Genomic DNA, 23,370 nt, shown 5'->3' with positions numbered 1-23,370 from the left:
CTAACCGTAATAGAATGCATATTTCTTGATAAATGTTATATCATTGATATCTCATACTTAATCCTTATCTCTTCCCCTTCCTCCCTAAAAAGCAATTAGGAAGGGGGGTGGGGGGAGAGAGAGAGAGAGAGAGAGAGAGAGAGAGAGAGAGAGAGAGAGAGAGAGAGAGAGAGAGAGAATGTGTTTAAAATACAAAGTCCCCATTTGTGACTGCTTTTGACAATTCCATTGTCTTAACTTGTTAGGTCTACTGCTTGGTAGATAACATACATTAAACATGCTGGATACACGGCAAATTCTACAATCAAGTTCCACATAGAAAGCCAATAACTAGACATCCCATAACCATTTCACCCCATTCATTTACAACATGGTTTCTTAAGTCTCTTACTGACTGCCATGCATAGATTTTGACAAAGAAAAGGACGGGTGAAATTACAAGCCTGAGCCTGATCCTGGATAGCAGGTGTTTGAGGTTAGTAAGGGCTTTTTCTCACTGTCAAAGTATTAGGCTTGCCTTTCTGGGTCCTCCCTGCCAGATGGAATAACACTTTTCTCCGCAGGTGTTTGGGATGGATCGCCTAATCTGCAAGCAGAGTATCAGTCACCCAAATAAGGAAAGCTATTTTTTTACATGTGTTTTTGTTCAGTGGCTTTGATGCAAATATGGTTGTCAGAAGATTCAAGTGGAGTATACAGGGTGTTCAAAAAAAACAAGTACCCCTGGTGTGAGGGATCATCAAGTCCTTTTCAGGGATGCTTTCCTCCTTTGATGTTGAACTGCTACCCAGCAATCACCTGTGGCTCCAAAATGCTATAGCATATGCAATGGCCACACCTCAATAAAGCTATCTTGGTAGCTGGGCTATACCAGACTGAATAGGCCTCAAACCCATGGTTGGATGAGGAGGGTGTCCTCTGTCTCTCTGTCTCTGTCTTCTTTCCCTCTCTCCTCCCCTTCTTCCTATCATCTTAGTTCATTTTGATTTATGAATCTCATCCTCTACTTCTGTATTCCCAAACCCTGGAAACACATGTATCCCTGCCTTTCATTCCTCTCCCTCACTCTCAAGTTTTGAAATTCTATGTAACACCTACATAGTTTCTACATGGGTCATAATAAATATAAAATCTAAAAGACTTTTTAAAGGACAAAAGTATACAGAATAAGCTAATTTTAAAATATATAGAGAAAATACCTTTCTTTTTTGAATTCTTTTAAAACACCACCTCCTCCGCAAATATACTCTTCATATATGTGTATGTATTGTTCATATTTATGTTACTTTTTTATTCTATCTAAACCCTATGATGACAGGGAGGGAGCTCCACAAAAAGATCAATAAATTATTCAGTGATAATACTTAGATTATGTTTTATGTTGAGAGGTTACAGAGTAGATTATAGCAGAGTTATAAAATTGTCAACTTTTCCCCATTTCTGACACTCAGAAGATAGTTTCTGTAGCTCAATGAAGATTTGATCACATAGTCTTTGGACCTCTTGGGTCAGGGATTTTTCCTCCACACCATATCTTCCTAAATAAGTTCCCTGCATGAAAGCTGCTTCACTCTGTCTCCTTGTTGGTTCTTTCACTCCGGTACTTGTTTTAAGGCACTCTTGAGGATTCTCATGATGGTTTAAGCTTTCCATGCTTCAACTCTACCATCTTGGCTCCCTATGTACTACCCTAAATAAGTGCCCTGCATATGCATATAAGCACACACACATATACACATGTAGTCACACATACATACATACATACATACATGTATATGTACATATGTATGTGTAAGTATTTATAGAAAGCAGTTGTAACATGGTAATACAGTCGTGAACTGACTAGGAATTGGGAAGATTTATATCTGAGTTATGCTACAAGGCCACCATTTATCATCTCTGAATCTGGTTATAGAATTCTGTGTTATACATAAGCTGATGAAGATATTTCTACAAGTGCACACATCTAAGAAGGATACCAGATTCTGGATGTGTAGTGAAGTGACTGACCCTGGGTCAAAAGCCTTGAAGTAAAAAAAAAAAAAAAAAAAAAAACTCAGATGTTCATAATGGGCAAGACTACCAGAGTTCTTTGGGATTCCTCAAACTAAGGGGATATAGTGACCTGAGCTGCTTCCATAAACACTCATGTCCTGTTTTTTTCATCCCTCTCTAAAAAGAACATGAGGTGGGGGTAGGAGGGGGAGGCATACAGAGAATAACCTGGGAAATATAGATGATGTAAAAATAAAAGATCAATCAAATTGTGTTTTTTAAAAGTCTTTGGAACACTATCCCTTCCTAATCTTGTGAATTGTGAATTCTGGGGCTTTTCTGAAGACTCAGCCCAGGCACCACCTCCTTCTTGTAGAGAGCTTTTCCCAGTGCCTTCTCCTCTAAGATTACTGTGTATTGACTCAGTATGTATCCTAAATGGACTGATTTATGTTTATATTTATATCCCCACTAAAATGGAAGTTCTATAAGGATAGGCACTGTTTTTGCTTTCTATTTATATTCCAAAGTGCCTGGCACACAGTTAAGTGGTTAATAAATGCTTGGTGTTTTTTTTTTAAAAGAACCAACCGTAAAGCTCCCCAGAAATAGTGATACATCCTTCTCCCCTATCCACATGTAGTACCCCAGTCCTTTCTTCATTATTTCACCATTAGAAATAGTAAGATCCCTGCCCTGCACGCTTGTCCCCCATGAAACAAGGTTTCTAAGTGGGAAAGCTGAGGGAATGAGATTGGAAGCACTTCCCTAAGAACCTATCTGAGCTGCCTTTCTCAATGTTCACTCAGCTTATCCAAGTTCTTTCTCAAAGGTGCCAGCCAAACTCAGGCACAAGACTCCAGATGTGGTCAGGCCAGGGCAGACTGTCACATCTCTCATATAAGTAGACACTGAATATATCTCTATGAATGTGGGCTAAGCTCCCATCAGCTTTTTTCCCTCCCAAAATCGTTACCTGCTGCCTTAGAATTGATACTAAGTAGAATGGTTAAAGCGAGGTAACTGGGGTGAAGTGATTTGCCCAGGGTCACACAATCAAGAAATGTGAAACCAAATTTGAACCCAGGTGCTCCCAGCTCCAGGCCTGGCACTCTATCCACAATGCTACCTAGCTCCCCCTCACATTAGCTTTTATTGTCGGCCATAGCACATGTCCAACTCACACTGCACTTGGAGTTCACTAAAATCCCTTGATTTTTTATTTAAAGAAACTCTTCCACCACCACCTTTGCTCCATCTCCCCATTCTCTTTCACCTGTAACTCTCATTCAGATTAATACCTTCTAGGGGCGGCATGAGAGGTAATCAGAGAATAGAGCTACTTTTTTAATTAAGGAGAGGCCTATTTTTTGACAAGGGTGAAGATAGATGATAGGCTGTTTCCTTTCTCTCTCTATTAATGTATATGTATATATGCAATGTTTCTTAAAAAGACTAAGTGTTCTACATACAATTTTAAAAATAGAATATTTTCAAAGTGTTTTATTGGTATATTTCATTAAAACATATATCTCTCTTTAATATACTCATAAATAATATAAATTACTATTAACCACCATGTTTGAAACAAAATTTTTTTTGCCTGAGCCATAAATCCCAGAAATTCATGGATCAGAATAGATCGATTTTCAGCTGCATTTTCTAAAAGATCTTAAATTGTTAAAATATGTAGCAAACTACTAGTACTACTACTACCAATGATACTAATAGCTAATATTCATATAGTGTTTACTATGTGCCATATACCCTATAATAAATATATCGTTTGAGCTTCACAACAATCCTAGGAAGTAGATGCTATTATTATCTCCATTTTACAGATGAAAAAACTGAGACAGAGATTTAGGCACTTGCTCTGGGTCACACAGCTAATAAGTGTCCTAGGTCAAATATGAACTCAGATCTTCCTTGACTCCAGGTCCAGTGCTCTACTATGCTAGTTAGCAGTTCCTCTCTGAGGCATAGGAAAAGCAGAGCAGTTTTCCAAAGCAAAAAAGATATTTCCCAGGTGAATTTCTATTTTAGGGGAATAAGACAGGCTCCAAAACAGTCACTTTTTAGTCCTGACAAAATCTTTTACAGAAACAAATGCTAAATGCTACATGTCTAGGCTTTAGTTGATTGATGTAACCATAATCTAAGGAAGATTTTCTGCCCTATGTAACAGTGGGACACGTTTTTGAATAGTGGAGGGAAGCAATTTGTATAAAGTTAAACAAGATGTTGAGGTAAGGAGGCCTGCTGTAATCAGAGACTATATATCACAGCTCTTCTTCCATTTGCTTCATTCGAAAACTCTGAATGGGTAGTCAAATGCAAAATGATGATTTGGGTATTTTACATACTGAGTATTTTTAGAGCCTCAAACTATCCAATATTATGCTGTTATACGATAACTACTGCTATTACCCACTTCTCCCTGACCAAGATGAAAGCAGAGAAAATGGTTGCATCTTATTCTTAGAAATGAAGGAACTAAATATACTTACAAGGCATTGTATGGTAGATGCTTGGCCAGTACTGTCCATTATCTCTCTTAAGCCACACCCGGACCGTCCTAGAAAAGAAGGATACTGGCATTAAATCAGAATGAATGTTGAATTAGTGAGAACTAACTGGTTCAACATCGTAGAGCCAAATTTATTTTGTAATTTGAGGCAAAAAGCACAGAGAAGTTTATATGTATGCTATAATTTATCATTCTTATTAAGAGGTTTAACCCTGAAAAAAAAAATTGACATTATCTCAATGGAAGTTTCCATCATTGTGGCCACAGTCCTGAATACAGTTTTATGTTCTTTTTTTAGTGCATTTTGGTCAGAAGAAAAAGCATTTAATATTTATGCTTTTCTGCATTTATGTCAAGGCTTTTATGCCCTAAGACATGGTCAATTATTGTGAAGATGTCATGCACAGCTGAGAAATAGGCACTGTCCTTCCTATTTCCATTCATTATTCTCTAGAGGACTATCATCTATAACTTTTCTAACATTCTTTTCATTTCCTTATCTTCTTTCTTCTTCATTTTGCAGTTAGATTTATGAGAGGGGATAAATTGAGGTCCTTAGCTTTGCAACTTCCTCTTTAACTCATTTAACTTTTCCTGTAAGAATTTGGATGCTCTGCCATTTGGTGCACATATAGCTAGTGCTGATATTATTGCTTATGGCACCTCTTGTCAAAATACAATTTCCCTGTTTATCTTTTTAAAGTAGGGCTATTTTTGCTTTTTGCTTTGCCTGAGATCATGACTGCTACCCCTGCCTTTTTTTGCTTCAGCTAAAGCATAATATTCTTTTTCTCCCTTTTATTTATTTATTTTTCAGTTACATGGAGGAATGATTTTTTTTAATTGTTTTCTGTAACCATGGGAAAATACCCTTAATTAATTAATTAATTGAAGGCTTCCATTTGCAGTTGTTTTCTGCCATTTTAGGATTCAGATTTTCTTCCTCCCTTTTTCCCTGCCTGCCCCAAAGCAGTAAATAGTTACAGCTTTATCTTCGGAATCTGGCAAAAAGCATAATGGAATCCACATGGTGAACAGTGATTCTATATCATCCTACTGAAACAAGACAGAACATATGAAAGCCATGTGCACTACTCCAACACAAGGAGAGTAAGGAGTATGCAAAGGTGAGATAGGACAGAGAATTTCATGAATTCCTGGGCAAAGAGTAGCTATTACTCTTTAGGGGAAGGGGGCTTTCTGAGGTACAGAGACCAGGGTAGAGATCAGAGAAAAAAAACCTTCTTTTCCGCCAAATTATATGACTTGCCCAAAGTCACATAGGTAAGGAAATATCAAGAGACTGGTTCTGAACCCAGTTCCTCTGAGTACTATTTAGAATATTTGTTATAACTAACCTTTATGTAGCACTTTGTAAGACTTACAAGAAATGTTTTTACATGCTACATTTTTATGGTTTTGAAAAATATTTTTTTTAAGAATTTTTTTTATAACTGAGACAACTATCATTATCACTACTAAACACAATACTTTCCCTTAGTTTGCAAAAGTTCAAAACCCAGGACCTTTCCTTCTTTTGGTAATCTAGAAGCTGAATTACTGACCTTAAAAATCATTCATTCAAACAAAAAGAATGCTTTTGGCAAATTCTCCAAAGGTCTCTTTCAGTTCCAAAACTCTCCAATTCTAAAAGCTTGTTTTTTAAAATTGTCATTTTTTGATACATGTAAAACCCAGTGGAATTTACTAGAGATCAAGAAGTTTAAGAAGGTTGTTTTTTTTTTTTAATGAAAAGATCTCTAAAAGAAAGCTACAATGAACTCTTGAGTAATTGGAAAATCAATACCCAAGTCTAAGAGAAGAGATAGTGAAATATACCTCTCTCCACTGGTGGCAAAGAAGGGATGGAGAGCAACGTTGCATATACTATCAGGCCTAGTCACTATATTCATTGGTTGTTGTTTTTTTAACTGTTTTCCTTTGCCACAAAAGAGCAATCATTTGGGCATGGAAGAAGAAAACACAGAATGTACAGAAATAACAGTGATATATAAACAAAAAGCATCAATAATGCTTTTAAAAAATAAACAAGGCAGGTAGTGATGGTTTCAGATCTACAATTAAACATTTTAAGTTGGCTAGCAAGATTTTTCAAAGAAAGCCAAGAGACTTCCTGGGTAAATTTAAATGCCACTCAATCAGAATTAAGGGTAAGCTTTTCCCAGAAGAAATTTTTATTAGAAAAGTCTTCCTACTCCCCAAAGCACTTCACTATTAAATCCATTCCATTATTGCTGGCCTTTTTAAAGAGGAAATAGTGTCACTATGACTGATGACCAAATTTTAACAAGTAGAGGTCACTGAATTAAACACGAAACTAGGGAAACAGAGAATCACAAACAATTCTAAAAATTGGAGACCTCAGAGGTTAACTGGTCCAACCCTACTTAAGTGAGTCTCTTTTCTCCATAACCCTGTTCTTAAATAACCTTCATCCTGAAGAACTTTAGGTTGGCTACATGCACTGGTCTGCTGAGGCCATCCATTCCCCTTCAAGAACATCCTATCAGACTCTCCAGGGAACTCTGTCTCTAATCCCCACCTCTTGCTCCCAATCCTACTATAGGCAGATCTCTTGAAAGATACAGTAAATTTGTCCTGTCATCCTGAGTGGTACTACATAATGCATTCAAGCAAATGTTTGGGCAAACAGTTTCATTCTCCACTCTCCTCAGTTTCCCCCTGCCAACCCCTTAGGACAGGACAGGAACTGTGTGTCTCTAGGAACTTTAGGGTTATTACTTTTTCACAGTGGCAATTTTCAGAAAATCATACCCTCTCAATCCCCAATGGATTCAACTGAATGTAAGTCAACAAAGAAAAAAATCTGATGCAAAAATATCAAACCTTTTATTCCCTCAAAATTAAAAATTTTTAAACAAACTAATGATAAGAGAGTAGTCTTTTCTTTGCAGTGCAACTACCTGTGACTATTGGGCAAGGGAATTAATTCTATGTTCACAACTTGACACAGTCCTTTGCAAAAGGAATGTAAGACTGGAAAAATGTCCTGAGTCTCAGTTTGGTTTAGTAGAAGTACCACTGGATTGGGAATTAGAACATCTAACACTAGTCCTAAACCTGTCACTAACTAGTTACATGATCTCAAGCAAATCAATTAAACTCTTTGAGTCTCAGGATCCTCAATTTAAAATGAGCAGACTGGCCAAAAATAAGTCTAAGGGTTGCCTTCTATATTTGATCTGATTATGAATTTAATATTTAACATTCATACAAAACGAATAAACTTTCATTTTCCAACCTATGATGTCTTAGAGACTGAGACTGGAGCCGGCTTGGCAGTTCCAACTAATGCCCTTGGCATAGAGTGATGGCATAAAGAAGGATACTTCCTCTTCCCCGCTCTTCTCAAACATTTGCTGTAATGCTACCCTGTCCCTTGTGGTCATTTGATTTCACAGAATCTTAAAATCTTGGGAGGTGGAAGGGATCAACAATCATCTAATTCATTCCATTCATTTTATAGAAAAGGTGTGATGATGATCCACTTATTCTCTCGGTCTTTCTGTCTGTCTGTCTTTCCTCACCCAGGACCCAAGGCTGCAATGCATAGTTCAGTAGGTTTCCATAGTATCACATAAGATTGTGCTTTTTAAATTTTTAAATGAATTTTTATTGATCTTTTGTTTTTACACCATCTACATTGTAGTATACAGAATTGGGGTGATATACCAAACACCTTTCCTCAATTACCCACATAACATTTACATTAACCATCATCCTTCTTGATCTTTTGATGTTGCTAAATCCTCCCTTTCCATATTTTCTCTCCTCCCTCAGCTTCAATGACAGTGCTCTCTCCTTCTCTGACCACTCCAAAGCATCCTTTGCTATATCATCCGTCGTCTCCTATCCCCTTATCCTGTCCTAGATCAACTTTCCTTTCTGCAAAAACTCTCTGAAGATTTTATCCATTTTCATGGATTCAAAAACCATCCCATGCTGGCAATTCCCAAATCTCTATACCCAAACCAAATTTCTTTTTTGAATATCTCTCCCTGGGTGTCCCCCGTGTACTGAAAACTCAATATGCCCAAATGGAACTCATTACCTTCTAAATCTAGAATCCTTGGATACTCCCAAGTAAACATACTCCTCTCCTAAACTTCCTTTATTTTGGTGGAAGATACTATCATTCTTCAAAGCTCCAGATTTATAAATTCTTTGACATCTTTTATTCTTCCTTCTCTGCCATACCCTATATCCAATCAGTTTCTAGGTCTTACTGATTCTACTTGCACAATATCTGACACATACACATTCTTTCTCTCTGTCCATACTGTTGCCATCCTAATTCCAGAGCCCATCTCCCCTCACCTGGACAAGAACAGTCCTATAGTTGGCCTCCTGGCTTGCAGTTTCTCTCCTCCTCAATCTACTCTTCACAAAGATACCAAACTCATCTTCTTGAGGCATAGGTTTGATATCACTCCCTTGCTCAAAAATCTTTAGTGACTCTCCCTTGCCTAAAGAATAAAATACCAACTCATTTTGGTATTTAGGGCCACCATCTGGCTCCTACATACCTTTCATTAATTCCTGTTCTGGTCCAACTCTAAATAGCTATTCCCCAAACTTGCTACTCCAACTCCTGCCTCTGGGCATTAATATGAGCCTTTCCCTAGGCCTGGAAAGCAATCCTCCTCCTCATTTCTATCTCTGAGAATCCTTATTTTCTTTCAGAGGTCATCTCAGATACCACCTCCATATGGAGCCTTCCTTTCATCCCCCATTTTTTAGTGATCTTCCTAAGCTCAATTTTCCTCATTGCTTATCTATCTCTGTACAATAATGTGTCCTTCAGGCATAATATAAGCTCCCTAGGGTCAAGAATTGTTTGATTTTTATTTTTGTATCTAGGAAACCTAGCATGTTGTAGGGCATAATAGATGGGACATGTCTAAGCCCTGTTAGATAGGGCCACGCACTACTTTGTTGTCTTCAGTGTTTTTAGTCATGTCCAACTCTTCATGACCCCATCTGGAGTTTTCGTGGCAAAGACATTGGAGTGGTTTGCCATTTTCTTCTGCAGCTCATTTTACAAAAGAGGAAACTGAGGCAAACATGAATTAAGTGACTTGGTCAGTGTCACTGAGCCAGTAATTTGAACTCAGGATGATGAGTCTTCTTGACTTTAGACCCTGCACTCTATCCACTCTCCTACCTAACTGCCTCCAAGCAATCACAAATTCTTCTCTCCTGGACTCTACCTTACTTGAAAATCTGACTTCTCCTCAGAGCATTATCTCGATCTCTCTTTTGCTCCAGTATATTTCCCCTGTATATTCTTACTTGTGTACATGCTCAACCCCCTTTTTTAAGATGTAAAACTCCTTGAAAGCAAGTCATGGTTATTTACCCTTGTATCCAGACACAGAGCAGATGCCTGACAAATGCTTTCTGAACTTAATTTATCTTTGACTGGCTGGGAAGTCTACAGGTTATCTGACAAGAGTTAGCCTAGCTTGAAGCCTGGGGCTTTGGCTTAGAGCTGATTCTCTCTTTCACCCTATGGCCACTATCCTAATTCAGGGCCACAAACAGCAAGTGAAATGCCTCCTCAGGCACCTCCACCCCTAACTAAACAAAACTGAAGCCAAGATCCCCTCAAGCTTGGCCTAACCTCAAATAATCATTAGGATCAAGACTCCTCCTACAGGTCAGCTCCACCTCTCCCAGGGCAGTCTAAGTGTATATGAATAGCCTGATGGACAAACCAACAGTGAAACTGAGAAATACTCTCCACTCTGGTGCTATGCACCAAAAAGCTATCTATATAGGTCACTTTTCTGAGAGAAGGGGAGATTGGGGGTGGAGGCAAACAGGATACCACAGGTTGCTAAGCTACTGAATAAAGAAAGACAGGGGCGTCTACCCATGTTGAAATTCAGGCTTTAAAAAAATCTGTCCTAGGATGATGCAACCCTCATTAGTTACCATAGCAATGAGTCTTATTTCTTTGGGGACAACTGTTATTTTTGTTACCAATGAAATTACTTTGGGGGAACTTCTACCCCAATATTTTGGAGATCCCGAGTAAGCTCAAGTTGCCCTACTAGAACAGAACAATTCCAAATGATCTGTCCAACTAAAGCACAAACTTAAGCAATAACATGCCAGTGGATGTTTTGTGGTATCTGTCTATGCATGTTTTTAATGGTGATTTTTTTCCTAAAAAAAGAAAACCTGGCTCTCCTGTAAGTAATGTTACAGAAACTCAGGGGAAAATGTAAGGTATCCTCTCTGATCATGAAGAATAGAAATCAAGGGATGAATTTATATTTATTTATATGATGAATTTAATATTTATGCCCATTTACACTGATAAATAAGCAAAGCTTTTTGTACTACAAATCTCTCTAAGCTGAATGAATTCCCAAAGGTGAAGCAGAGATTGCTGTGACTAAATTTGCTGGGTGGGTAATGAAACAAGAGGATTCTGGCTGGAGGCTCTCAAACCAAGCTGTTACTCACTATATAACCTCTAAGCCACTCTGTCAAGTATCTAAATACACCCAAATACAAAATAAGTACAAATCCCTTGAACAGTCACTCTGAGGATCCTTGTTGTTTCCATCTCTGTTCAAACAGGCCACCAATCAAACCCATAAAGTTTTTGGTCTTCTGGGAGACTTTTTTCAGAGACCAAATCAAAGCTATAAAAGCAAACGTGAAGATAGTTGTTTTCCCTGAGGTTTTATGTACTGGGATTTCTTTGGATACCAGTGAATAAACCCAACTTACATAAATATGCTTGAGGTTATCAACCCCCAATACAAAATTAAAGTCAAGAAAATCTGAAGAAATGTTTTTGATCAACATCTATAAAATTATTCAGGAGTATAAAATCTCCCTAAAACTATCTGCAGCTCTTTTGGACACACTGCCAGAGCCTTGAAGGGAAAACTCAGACCAAAAGTGGTCGTCATCTCAACATTTTACCTTTTGTGGATCATATATTTTATTCCAGATGCCACCTTGGGGCTCCCAGAAATGTCACTGCTCTTTTACAGAAAGGAACTAAGGTTGGTTAGCCCAGAAACAAGTGTGTATGGGCAAATGTTTAACAACCTGCTCTCCATAAGGGGAAAAAAACTATGTACACAACACATTTTTTAAAGTTTAACCTAAATTAACATTTTTCCCATCACTTTCTAATGTCTAGACAATTTTTAAAAAGCAATAAATCAAGTCTTAATTTATAGTTTTATAATTTTTGAGGTATAAATTCTCAAACTGAAATTTTAATGATAGGCTCCTATTCAAATTGGCTCCAGCATATATGCCTGGCTAGAAATGAACTTTGACCAACACAAAGAGATTTGCAGTAAATATTGCTTGTTAGACATACTGCCTACTGCCTACCAATGCCATGGAGATTGAAGAGGTCCTGGGATATTTTTCTTTCAGTCACTAATTCTGTTAAGATATCAACATGCTGTGTGACCCTGGGCAAGTCACTTGACCTCCATTGCCCACCCTTACCAATCTTCCACCTATGAGACAATACACCGAAGTACAAGGGTAAAAAAAAAAAAAAAAAAAAAAGATATCAAAATGAATGGAGAATTGAATGGAAAATGCAAAAGGGCCAGAAATATAGTCTCAGCTGTATTAGCAATACTGAGAATAGCCAATTAGGTACAACAAGCATTGGTATTTTTTTAAAAGAACAAATATTATAAATAGACCGTGATCATAGAGGAATCAACTAATGGTGCATCATGAAATCCTGAGTAAATGGAATGGTCAGTTCTAGACTAAAAATATTCAACCAATTCAATTTGTTTCAAGTCAATAAACATTTATGGGCTAGGTACAGAATGTGGGCAGGGAATACAAAACTAAAATAGTCCTTGAGAGGCAGCTGGGTGGCTTAGTGGATGGAGAACCAGGTCTAGAGACAGGAGGTCCTGGGTTCAAATTTGACCTCAGATACTTCCTAGCTGTGTGACCCTGGCCAAGTCACTTAACCCCATTTGCTAGTCCTTGTCCTTCTATCTTAAAGAGTTTTTACTGAGACAGAAAAATTAAGGGTTAAAAAAAAAAAAAAGTCCATCAAGTAGAAATGTGATCTCATTGACATAGATGGTAAATCATGCTATCTCTGCTCTTATGCTCATAAGTTCACCATAGGGAGTTCAACCAGCTTGGGGGTTGTGGGGGGGAATCCCTCACTTTCTCTTGACATCAAAATATACTAGGGGAACAAGTGGATTTTCCATTGATTATCCCTAACTCTTGCCATGCAACTAGCAGGTCATCTCTTTCAAGTACATATTCTGAATGAATGGCATTCTTGACTCCAAACCTTTCTAGTTCCTTAACATGGAATAGCACCTGCCATGTGCTTCTTCATCTTTCTTGCAGTAATACCAATTTTTAAATCTTTACAGACTATGCCATTCAATGACTCATAAATATATAGTAGCATCAGTAAAATATTTGTATTTTTTAAGGGCCTTTCAGGGAAAAGGTAATTGGTCATTTTTTTTTTAATTTTTAAAAAAATTTTTCCATGGTTACATAATTCATGTTTTTACTTTACCCTTCACCCCCCCTCAAGCCCCACCCCCTGTAGCTAATTTGCATTTTCACTGGTTTTAACATGTGTGGTCAGTCAAGACTTATTTACATATTATTGATAGTTACATTGGTGTGGTCATTTAGTGTCTACATTCCCAATCATGTCCGCCTCAACCCAAGTGTTCAAGCAGTTGTTTTTCTTCTATGTTTCCTCTCCTGCAGTCCTTCCTCTGAATGTGGGTAGCGTCTTTTCCATAAATTCCTCATAGTTGTCCTGGGTCACTACATTGCTGCTAGTACAGACGTCCATTACATTCGATTTTACCATAGTATATCAGTCTCTGTGTACAATGTTCTTCTGGCTCTGCTCCTTTCACTCTGCATCAGTTCCTGGAGGTCTCTCCAGTTCGCCTGGAATTCCTCCAGTTTATTATTCCTTTGAGCACAATAGTATTCCATCACTTTTATCGCTTTTTGGGCATAGTTCCAAATTGCCACCCAGAATGGTCGGATCAGTTCACAACTCCACCAGCAATGCATTAATGTCCCAATTTTGCCACATCCCCTCCAGCATTCATTACTCTCCCCTTCTTTCATTTTAGCCAATCTGCTAGGTGTGAGGTGATACCTCAGAGTTGTTTTGATTTGCATTTCTCTAATTATTAGAGATTTAGAATACTGAGCAGAAATGTCATGCCAAGGGAACAACAAGTAAATTGGTTTGCCTGTAACAAAAGAGTTCACTTGAGGGATATGGAGGAGAGAATATTAGTCAGGACGCTGATATGCACCCATCTCTAATGTTTTTCTGCTCAACTGAATATGTATATTGTATGAAGCCCTAAATGTAAAAGGGAAAGTAGCTATATCTGTTTGTTTTTAATCTTCTAATATAACATTTTTCCATCATAGATTACTTTGGATTATTTATTGCTAGAAGCCAGGATTCTATAGAACATAGTTTGGGAAACAATGCTCTAGGTCCTTGGTGATGCCCAAGAAAAGCTTGTAGATTTGCAAAAAGAGAATGACAAAGCAATTATGGGTGTGACTTTACAAGCTGACTCTTTTTTTCCCCAGAAGTAAGACAGTGTGACATTTTCCTTGCCTGAGGGACTTATCCCTTTGGGAGTTAAGCTGCACAAATGTCTCCCCAAGCACCTTGTACAATTTCTCCATTTCTTGGATGTGAAGAAATTAATGACCCAGAAATTTTAGACCTAAGCAATCCTTGCACAACTTTGCTGAATCATAAATCAAAGACAATTTTTATTCAGAGCTGTGGGAACAGAGCAATCAATGGCCTGGGAAGAGGTGTGACAGTTTTAACATTTCAACACCCCAGATTTGTAATCATATTCAAGCTTTACAAACATCATTAGTAAGCCAACTCAACTACTTGCTATAGTATTTTACTGTCACACATGCTTATAACTCCCCTTTTCCTACTGTATTTTAATTAGTTAGTCCATGCTTTTCTAGTGGAGGTGTGGAGAGGACAATAATAAATCTTCAAATAAAAAATAGTATATAAATGTTAAGTTATCAAATTGAGATTTATGTTTTTCTTGTTTACAAATGCCGGGGGGGGTGGCATACAGTTTATATACATATAGACATAAATATAGATATCTGGCATGGTATCGACACATGGATATACCTACAGATAGGGACTGGGCTTGTATTTTCACTGATATGTGGAATTCCTAGGTGAAGCACCTTCTCAACCAATACAATTAAACACCTTTTTTATTTTGGCTACTATAAAAAGCTGTTATAAATATTTTGATGTATGCGGGAGTTTGCTTTTTATCATTCACCTCCTTGGAATATGCTTAGTGGTAGGATTTCTAGGTCAAAGTAATTTTTGTTTGTCTTTTTATTTAGTTCTAAGGCAGAAGAGTGGTAAGGGCTAGAAAGATGAACCAGAAAAATAAGACACAGCTCCTTCCTTCATAGAGTTTATAGTCTAATAAAAATATATGACTTTCACAGATAACATAATTGGAAATTATATCTATGTGCAAGTTACTATCACTCCTCACCTTAAAGGGATCTCTTCCACGTATATATCTATGAACATAAGTTCCTTGAGAAGTGTACTTTTATATTCCTGGTAACTACCATATTAATTAGCACATCCGTGCAAAAATGTTTGTGAAATTGAAGAGGCTATTACTGTTAAGCTGAATGGACCAGGAAGGCTTTATGGAAGACCTGCGGCAGGTAGACTTTAAAGTTGGGTGTTAAGGGATTTCTGGGGCTTGAGATAGAGAGAAGGAATAAACATTTATAGAGCATCTTCCTTGTGCCAAGTCCTGTTCAAAAGTGCTTTTTTACAATTATTATCTCTCTTGACCCTCACAAAAATTCTGAGGCATAAGTGCTCTTACTTCCCCCTTTTTACCAAGGCAAAAAGAGGTTAAGTGACTTGCCCAGAGTCACATAGTTAGTGTGTGTCTGAGTCTGGTTGTGAACTAAGTCTTTCTAACTCCAGGACCAGCACTCAATCCAATGCACCATCAGCTGCCTCAATAATAAAGGAATAAAAGGATCAATTATACATTCTTTAAGTCAATCACAAGGCTAAGTCTTGGCCCCTCTTAAGATTTGGGTGGGCCTGTCCCATCTAGCACTAAGGAACCTATCAGAGTAAGGAATGGTCAGTTAGTATTCCTACTGAAAGAAGGTATAGTCAAGCTTACTTAGCAGATCACTATTTCAAATTAAACTGTCCTAATCCCACTGTTATTATCAATAAAATGGGGGAAATCATACTTGTGCCATGTACCTCTCAGTGTTACTATTAGAATCAAATGTAAATGGTCTTTATATTGAGGAAGACTACTTGCTGGATCCATCCCTTTCTGGCATACATTATATATACATACTTAATATGTTTCCCCTTGTATCTGCTTATATTTGCTATCTTGGTGAGAGTGTCAGTGTTACACCTGGAAATGACTATTGCCCAGAAGCTTAGGATGTATCTCTCACATTACCCACACCTGTCAATTACCCAGGATCCCTCGGGGACAGGAAAGAAATGAAAAGAAAGTGAAGTATTTATTAGGTAGATAAATTATTATAATCCATCAGAATGCTAACAACACTTCTTTGGGAGAAAGGAATACGATATCATTAGGAAAATGGTAAATATTTGGATTTGGTTCTTGAGCTATTAAGATAGTGGTTTGGATATTGCCTCTGGCAACACCCTGAAAATATAGGTGAAATAGAAACTGTATCATCAGGAAGAAATATGAATCAAGTAACAATGAACCCCACAATCCAGAATCACTGCGGGGTGAAAAGGGGATTATAATTATAACAATAACTACTCAAATATATTATTCATACATATGAATATACAGATGCATCAGCTTACAGTTAATATAGCACTTCCTTTCCTCTATGAGGAAGAGAGTATAAGTATTATTCCCATTTTTAAAAACATATAGAGAGGGGCAGCTGGGTAGCTCAGTGGAGTGAGAGTCAGGCCTAGAGACAGGAGGTCCTAGGTTCAAACCTGGCCTCAGCCACTTCCCAGCTGTGTGACCCTGGGCAAGTCACTTGACCCCCACTGCCCACCCTTACCAATCTTCCACCTATGAGACAATACACTGAAGTATAAGGGTTTAAAAAAAAACATATAGAGAAGCTCAGAAACTAAATGACATCCTAAATTGTCTAGTAAGTGGCAGAGCTAGGATTCAAACCTTTGTCCCTCCAACCCTAATTCCATAGTGTTCCTTCCACTATATCAGTTGTCCCAAACTTCTACATTAGAAAGAACAGCATCCCCCCCCATTACTTTTTTAAACAGCAATGAATTTTGAAGCTCTTTCCCTACCTGAAGTTTGTACTTCAGTATCAATTAAGAAAATAGAAGACAATCTATGAATTCAGTAGTATAAAAACAAAAATCCGAATACTTCTAAGTGAATTTTATTTTATTAATCACAACAGTGTGTCCATACATTTGACATGAACACAAATACTGTGTGAATAGTTTTGATAATAGCACCATGGAGTTCTGCTCAGATAATCTGCACTTAAAAAAAAAAAGTAAAAGATATTATAGTACTGAATTTAATTAATCATATTTTCAATCAATTCTAATTGCAATGAAATATTTGGTGATGACCTATGGAGTATAAGGCATATAGAATGTGAAAAGTGATACTTTACATGCTGTCAAATTGAATAAATTTACAATCTGAGCCATTAATTACTATCTACCTCCTGACAGAGAGGTGAAGGACTAATTAATATGTAGAATGAGATAAATATTTTTGGACAGCCAATATAAGAATTTGTTTTGATTGCTAATTTGTTATAAGAATTTTGGGTTGAGTCTTGGTTTTGGTTTCTATCTCAGGGGATTGGAGCAAGAAAATGTTAAAAAAAACAATTTGATAATTGAAGAAAATTAAATTTAAAAAATAATAGCCATTACCCATTATATCCATTTATACTTGAATATACATATCTGCTTTTGCCTTCCTATGATTAAGCCTTATTGTTTTGCACTATATACTATATTAAAAAATCCTTCACATCAAAGTTGTATTAATTTCTTTGTATACTGAATTCAATCCACAAGTTTTGATGAAATCAAAATCAAAAGCAATCTGTGGTACTAAGTATCCAAACTCTTCAAAAGGCTTTAAATAATAAAAAGTTGAAATGAGTTTGCTATAACAAAATGGATTATGTTTTTTTGGTTGTTTGTTTTGTTGTAACTTTTTTTTTTCCAGTTTGGGCTGAAGAAGGCTCTAGAACAAAGAAAATTCATGATCATTTTGATCACTAGAGAAAACAAAATATAACTTCAGTTTTCAAGTAGTCTCAAATGAAAACCTTTCATATAAGCCCATTAAAGGTACACAAGAAACCAAAGAAACAAAACCTTCCCTTTGCTTGACTTAACTCACCCAGGATTTTTTTTAATAACTGAAATTACATTTGTTACCAAAATGTTTCTTGTGATTTTTTCAAAAACATTCACAAAGCTTACAGATTATAACTGCAAAAAAGACCTTTAAAAACTAGACACAAATTTCAGAGTACAGAATGATACTTCAGAGAATACACAAGTTTGTTTTGAGGTGTGTATATGCATGCATGTTTGTATATTTTAAAGAGAGTATATGAAAATCACTATACCAACAAGATTCAGCCATGTAAAATTAAAAATCTGTACATTTTACAATTAAGCATTGTAGCCGAATGCCAAAAAAATTAAACAATTCATATTATTCTCCTAAACTAGTCTTCCTAATCCTTTCTGGTATATAAATGAAATCAGCATTTCTATGACTCACCATAGGTACAGATATAGTTATTTTCCATGCTGGCTTAACATTTTCATCTTTCTAGGGTTTTTATTATTTCTTTTAATTAATGAGGGTTATAAACTCCCTTTAAAATGCATTGTCCAGATGCTCAAACACAGTTATTATGTAGTATTAGAATCACTCAATTTAAAATTCTGAAATACACTCTGAACATATTGTACACCAATACACCACATGTATACTAAGTCCTGCCATAAAACACTGAAAACTTGATACTTCCATATAAGTTATATCCCTGAATGCCTTGAAGACTTATTTTAATCTTAGATTTTCTGAATCAGGTGAGTTTGCACTTAAAAAATACTGAGCCTTAATGATGATATACCTCATGCTCACAGCCTCAGAAGAGAGTTAATATTAATACTTCGGATAATCCAATCTAGAAATAGGGGGAACATAAGAGGCCCAGGTCTTTTTTTTTTATTTCTTTTTTTTAAACCCTAATATCTTTTTTTATATATATCCTTCTATATTAATTTTTATTTGTTATAGGGCTAGGCAATGGGGGTTAAGTGACTTGCCCAGGGTCACAGCCAGGAAATGTCTGAGGCCAGATTTGAACCTAGGACCTCCTGTGTCTAGGCCTGGCTCTCAATCCACTGAGCCATCCAGCTGCCACCCAGGTCTTAATATATTAGATGACAAAGTCTACACTAGCTAACAAACAGTTATTTGGATGACATACAAGAGCAAAAATATTCTATGATCCTTAGAATGGCTAATTCAGGAGTCCTGAATTCTCCCCATAGCTTGGTGTCCTGGAAAGCTTCAAAAGAACTGTGTCAAACAAAAAACATTCAAGGAAACTTGCAAATAACATGCAAAATAGAAGCAGTTCCAAGTTTTCTTTTTAAATGTCTATTCCTCTCCCCTAAAAGAACACAAAAAGAAAAACAGAGGAAATAAATTCTTTACTGAAATCTTAGCACAAACAAATGGGTAGTTGGCTCTTTTCAAGACTCTATTAAAAGTAATTCAAAGAAAGAGGTCACTAACTATGGAGACCATGAATGTGGCTTTAGCCAATAAAGGACAATTACAGTAAAACCTCAAAGAATTGGGCTAGAATGTTCTAATGTTCTAGTTAAATTGAATGTTCTGGTAGCCAACTATTAATCAAAATCTGGTTTTAACCCCAGTTGAAAAACTTTCTAAAATAGGTTTTAGAAACCCATTTCTTTCCTACTTTAGGAATTATAGTACAACAAAAAGAAAAGGAACTTTTATTTGGTTATTCATTTCTTGTTCTCATACAAAGACTTTTCTGACAAGATGTTTGTTCTCTCTAGTTTAAAAAAACAACAACAAAACTTTAAGAAAATTATCATATTACTGATCAAAAGCAAATGTCTAATAATTTTAAGACAGAAGGGTCACAAATAAAACCTGTGGAAACCAGGAAATACTTGCACATTTCAATGCTATAATCAACATTTACAAAACTAAATTTAACACACATTTAGTAATATGCATAATTGTTAAAAGGCAATGTTGTGTGATGGAGAGAGCTAGCCTCAAAGTCAGGTTTTGCTTCTGACAAACACTGGCTCTGTTGATCCTAAGAAGTAAGTTACTCAAGCTTAAAAGCACTCTAAGGTTTATTCTCCAAGACTTTTCAGAGAGGGCACCAACTTGCACTGGTTAGAGAAATTCCTTGCTTAAAGAGTTCTACATTGTACACAGTAACAATATGATATGCTGATCAACTATGAGAGGCTTAGCTACTCTCTGCAATACAATAATCCAGGACAATTCTGAAGGACAAAGAATGCTATCTACCTCCAGAGAAAGAACTGTGGAAGTCGACCTAGATCAAAGCATATTACTTTTCACATTAGCAGACATAGGTTTTTACTTTGGGGTTTTGGTTTGATATGAGTATGCTCTTACAACAATGACCTATATGGAAGTATGTTCTGCATGATAAAATGTATAACCCAGATCAAATGGCTTATCAGCTCTGAGTGGGGGGAGGGAGAAGGGAGAGAGACAATTTGGAGCTTAGAATTTCAGAAAATGTCACTTTCGCGTTCTCTCCTTTGAATTCATGCTATTCATCTCTACCACTCAAACAAAATCCTGGTTGCTGTTGTCTACAGACCTCCTATTCACTTCCTTTCCTCCCCTCAAAGAGTTCCAATATTTGCCTTTCTCTCCTCCCCCAACCCCTGCCTTATTCTAGGGAACATCAACTCCCTCAACTACCCTAACTCAGTACCTCAGTCTACTCTCCCTCCTCCCAGGAGCTACTCCTCCACTCCAGCTCAGCCACACAAAGATCCCGAAGCCTTGGCCATCCCCCATAACTGTTTAAGAATTCTGAAATCCCCTCGTGCACCTCTCCTTCAGCCTTCCCATCTAGAACCCTTTACTTCATTCATCTCTCGGCCCCTCCATTCTGTCCACGACTATCTACCTCGCACTCACCACTCCCTCCTCTTCTCCCCATGCTGACTCCTGGGCAGCTCTTGGGAAGCCCTCATCCCCTTGGATTCTGCCTGGCCAAGCTTCAGCCCTGGGCCGCTTGTACCATTGGTACTGTCTGAGAACGGACGACGTACTTTATCATGGCTGCATTTAATATTGGTGATGTCCGACTGCGTGTTTATCAATTGAGCTTTGGTACATATATGTATGTACAGGAAAACCACATCATATATGGGGTCAGCAGGAGTCGTGTATGCCCACAGTTTCAGCCATCCACAGCAGGGCTTTAAACATAGCCTGGGTCCAGCGGACCTAGTGTATTGGTGGGTGTTTCTGCCCCAACACTCTCCCAACCCTATTCATCCTCCCCACCACTCCCATTCAATAAGCTCCAGTGGCTTCCTATTTGACTCAAGGTTCAAATACATAAAACCCTCTATTTGGCATGTAAAGTCATTTATAAGTTATCGTCCTCCTATCTTTTCTGTCTTCTTATACCTAACTCTCTACCATGTAGAAAGACCTGAGTTCAAAGCCTGAGTCTCAGGCACTTACTACCTAGGTGACCTTGGGCAAGTTCATCTGTTTGCCTCAGTTTCCTCATCTGTAAAACAGGGGTGTTGTGAGGATCAAATGAGATAATAATTGTAAAGCACTTAGGATAATGCCTGGTTCATCATAAGCACTATATAAATGTTAGCTATTGTTATGATTGATTATTATTTTAAATATTTTATTTATCAAAAATATGATAGTTTATTAAATATTTTAATTACAAACTAATAATTGGTTTCCTTTATAATCGTTTGGATTTTATGTATTTAAAAACATTATTCTGAGAAAGGCTCCCCCCAAATAATGAATTAACATTTATTAATCACAAACTATGTACCAGGCACATTGCTAAGCACAGGAGATACTCAGAAAGAGACACAGCCCTGCCTGCCCCGCCCCCCACCAGCTCCCACATCTAATAGGGGAAGACAGGGTGGGTTTGGGTGGGGAGGATGGCATAGTCCTTTAAATGGAGTGTTTGAGAGGAGGTCTCCACTGTCCATTTGCCATCCTCTCCAGCCAGGAGAGAGTTGCTCCAGGGGCAGAGAGTTGTGAGGTGTGATTTGCAGGATGATGGAGTCCAGGAATAAAGCCAGGCTGGAAGTGATGAGAGGGCTGCCTTGGGTGCTCTCCTTAAATGAAGGACATGCACTCTCTACTTCCTATCCTCTCCAATCAGAGTGTGTCTGTGACACTGAGAAGGTTCAAAAATCCCAGCCCAAACAAACCTCTCTTCCTTGGCCACCAGCAATCAATGTTTGTTTTACCTTTACTTTCTGTATTACGCAATTAAAGTGACTTGTCCAGGGCCACACATCTAGGAAGTATCTGAGACCAATTATCAACTATTATGAGACCAGATCCTCCTGACTCCAGGCCTGGAGCTCTAACCACTGTGCTACCTAGCTGCCCCTCACCAACACTCAGTGTTATAACACACCAGGGCCTGACACATAGTAGGTACTCAATAAATGCTCACTGAATACTGCCCAAGATTACTCAGGGATAATTTCTCAAATACAATAGGAAAAAGGAGGGGGAGTGAGATATATCCTTGGAGGTTACCCTGAAGAAACAAGAGTCTTGGGGCCAAGATCCCCCAGGGTTTCAAGGAGAGCAAAGGAAGGAGCTTTTGGGGGAGAAGTGGGTGGGAGTGGCAGAAGTTGGAGGTAAGAAGGAAGGGGAGCATAAATAACCCAGATCAAGCAGTGCATCTCAGGTCATGAGGAGGTGGACTGGGAGAGGAGTTATCTGGAAAGGCAACAGCTATGGAGCCATTTAGAAGACCACCCCCTACATTTATAAACCAGAAAGGACTTCCCCATTTAACTAGGACCCTTTACTCAGGATTTGTCTAGGTATTCAAAGAGCTTTCAGCTGCAGACAGAAAATTGATGAGGGAAAGATGACATAATATGAAATATTACCAATTTATAGAGACTCATTTGGGTCAATAAGCAAATGATCCTGACAGGGGGAAAGAAGAAGGGCTATTTGTCATGTACACTTTACTAAGAATTAGGGAAATGAATTAATACCACTAATGCAATGAGTATTTACTGGTAGAAAAGGGGAAGGTAAGAAGGAAAGAAAATCTGAGATCTTGATGCACTTGGGGAATTAGGTTGAGGGAAAGGTTGAGCCATCAGAGGAAGCTCTAAAAAGTCAAAAGAGAATAATGAGGGTAACAGACTTCTAGAAGAGGGGAAGGGTGGCCACAAATATGGAAAAGGGAAAAGGGAGATAGAAAGGAGCCAAAGACAAATTTCATTTTGAAATTTGGCCTAAAACCAGTATCATTCCCTTTTTCCTCTGAGACTATGAACCAACCATCTAGCTATGACTGACTTAGGTGCTTTAATTCTCCTTACCAGGCCTTGCTATAATGAGTTCTAGAAGTTCCAAGTGAGTTTCAGAGCTGAAGCACTTGAGAAA

At 37.6% G+C, this 23,370-nt stretch overlaps 1 protein-coding gene across 1 annotated transcript in view; it reads right to left on the bottom strand.

The window, feature by feature from the left end:
* Positions 1–23,370, bottom strand: part of WDFY2 (WD repeat and FYVE domain containing 2) — a 175,995-nt gene that overhangs the window by 78,480 nt on the left and 74,145 nt on the right. The window contains exon 2 of the mRNA XM_044668246.1: positions 4,506–4,573. Coding sequence (XP_044524181.1) covers positions 4,506–4,573 — 68 coding nt within the window. The remainder of the gene's footprint in view (positions 1–4,505; positions 4,574–23,370) is intronic.

The sequence above is a fragment of the Gracilinanus agilis genome, chromosome 3, assembly GCF_016433145.1.
Source record: "Gracilinanus agilis isolate LMUSP501 chromosome 3, AgileGrace, whole genome shotgun sequence".
Lineage (NCBI taxonomy): Eukaryota > Metazoa > Chordata > Mammalia > Didelphimorphia > Didelphidae > Gracilinanus > Gracilinanus agilis.
Note: the sequence above shows the minus strand (reverse complement) of the source record. Positions and strands in the feature narration are given on the sequence as shown.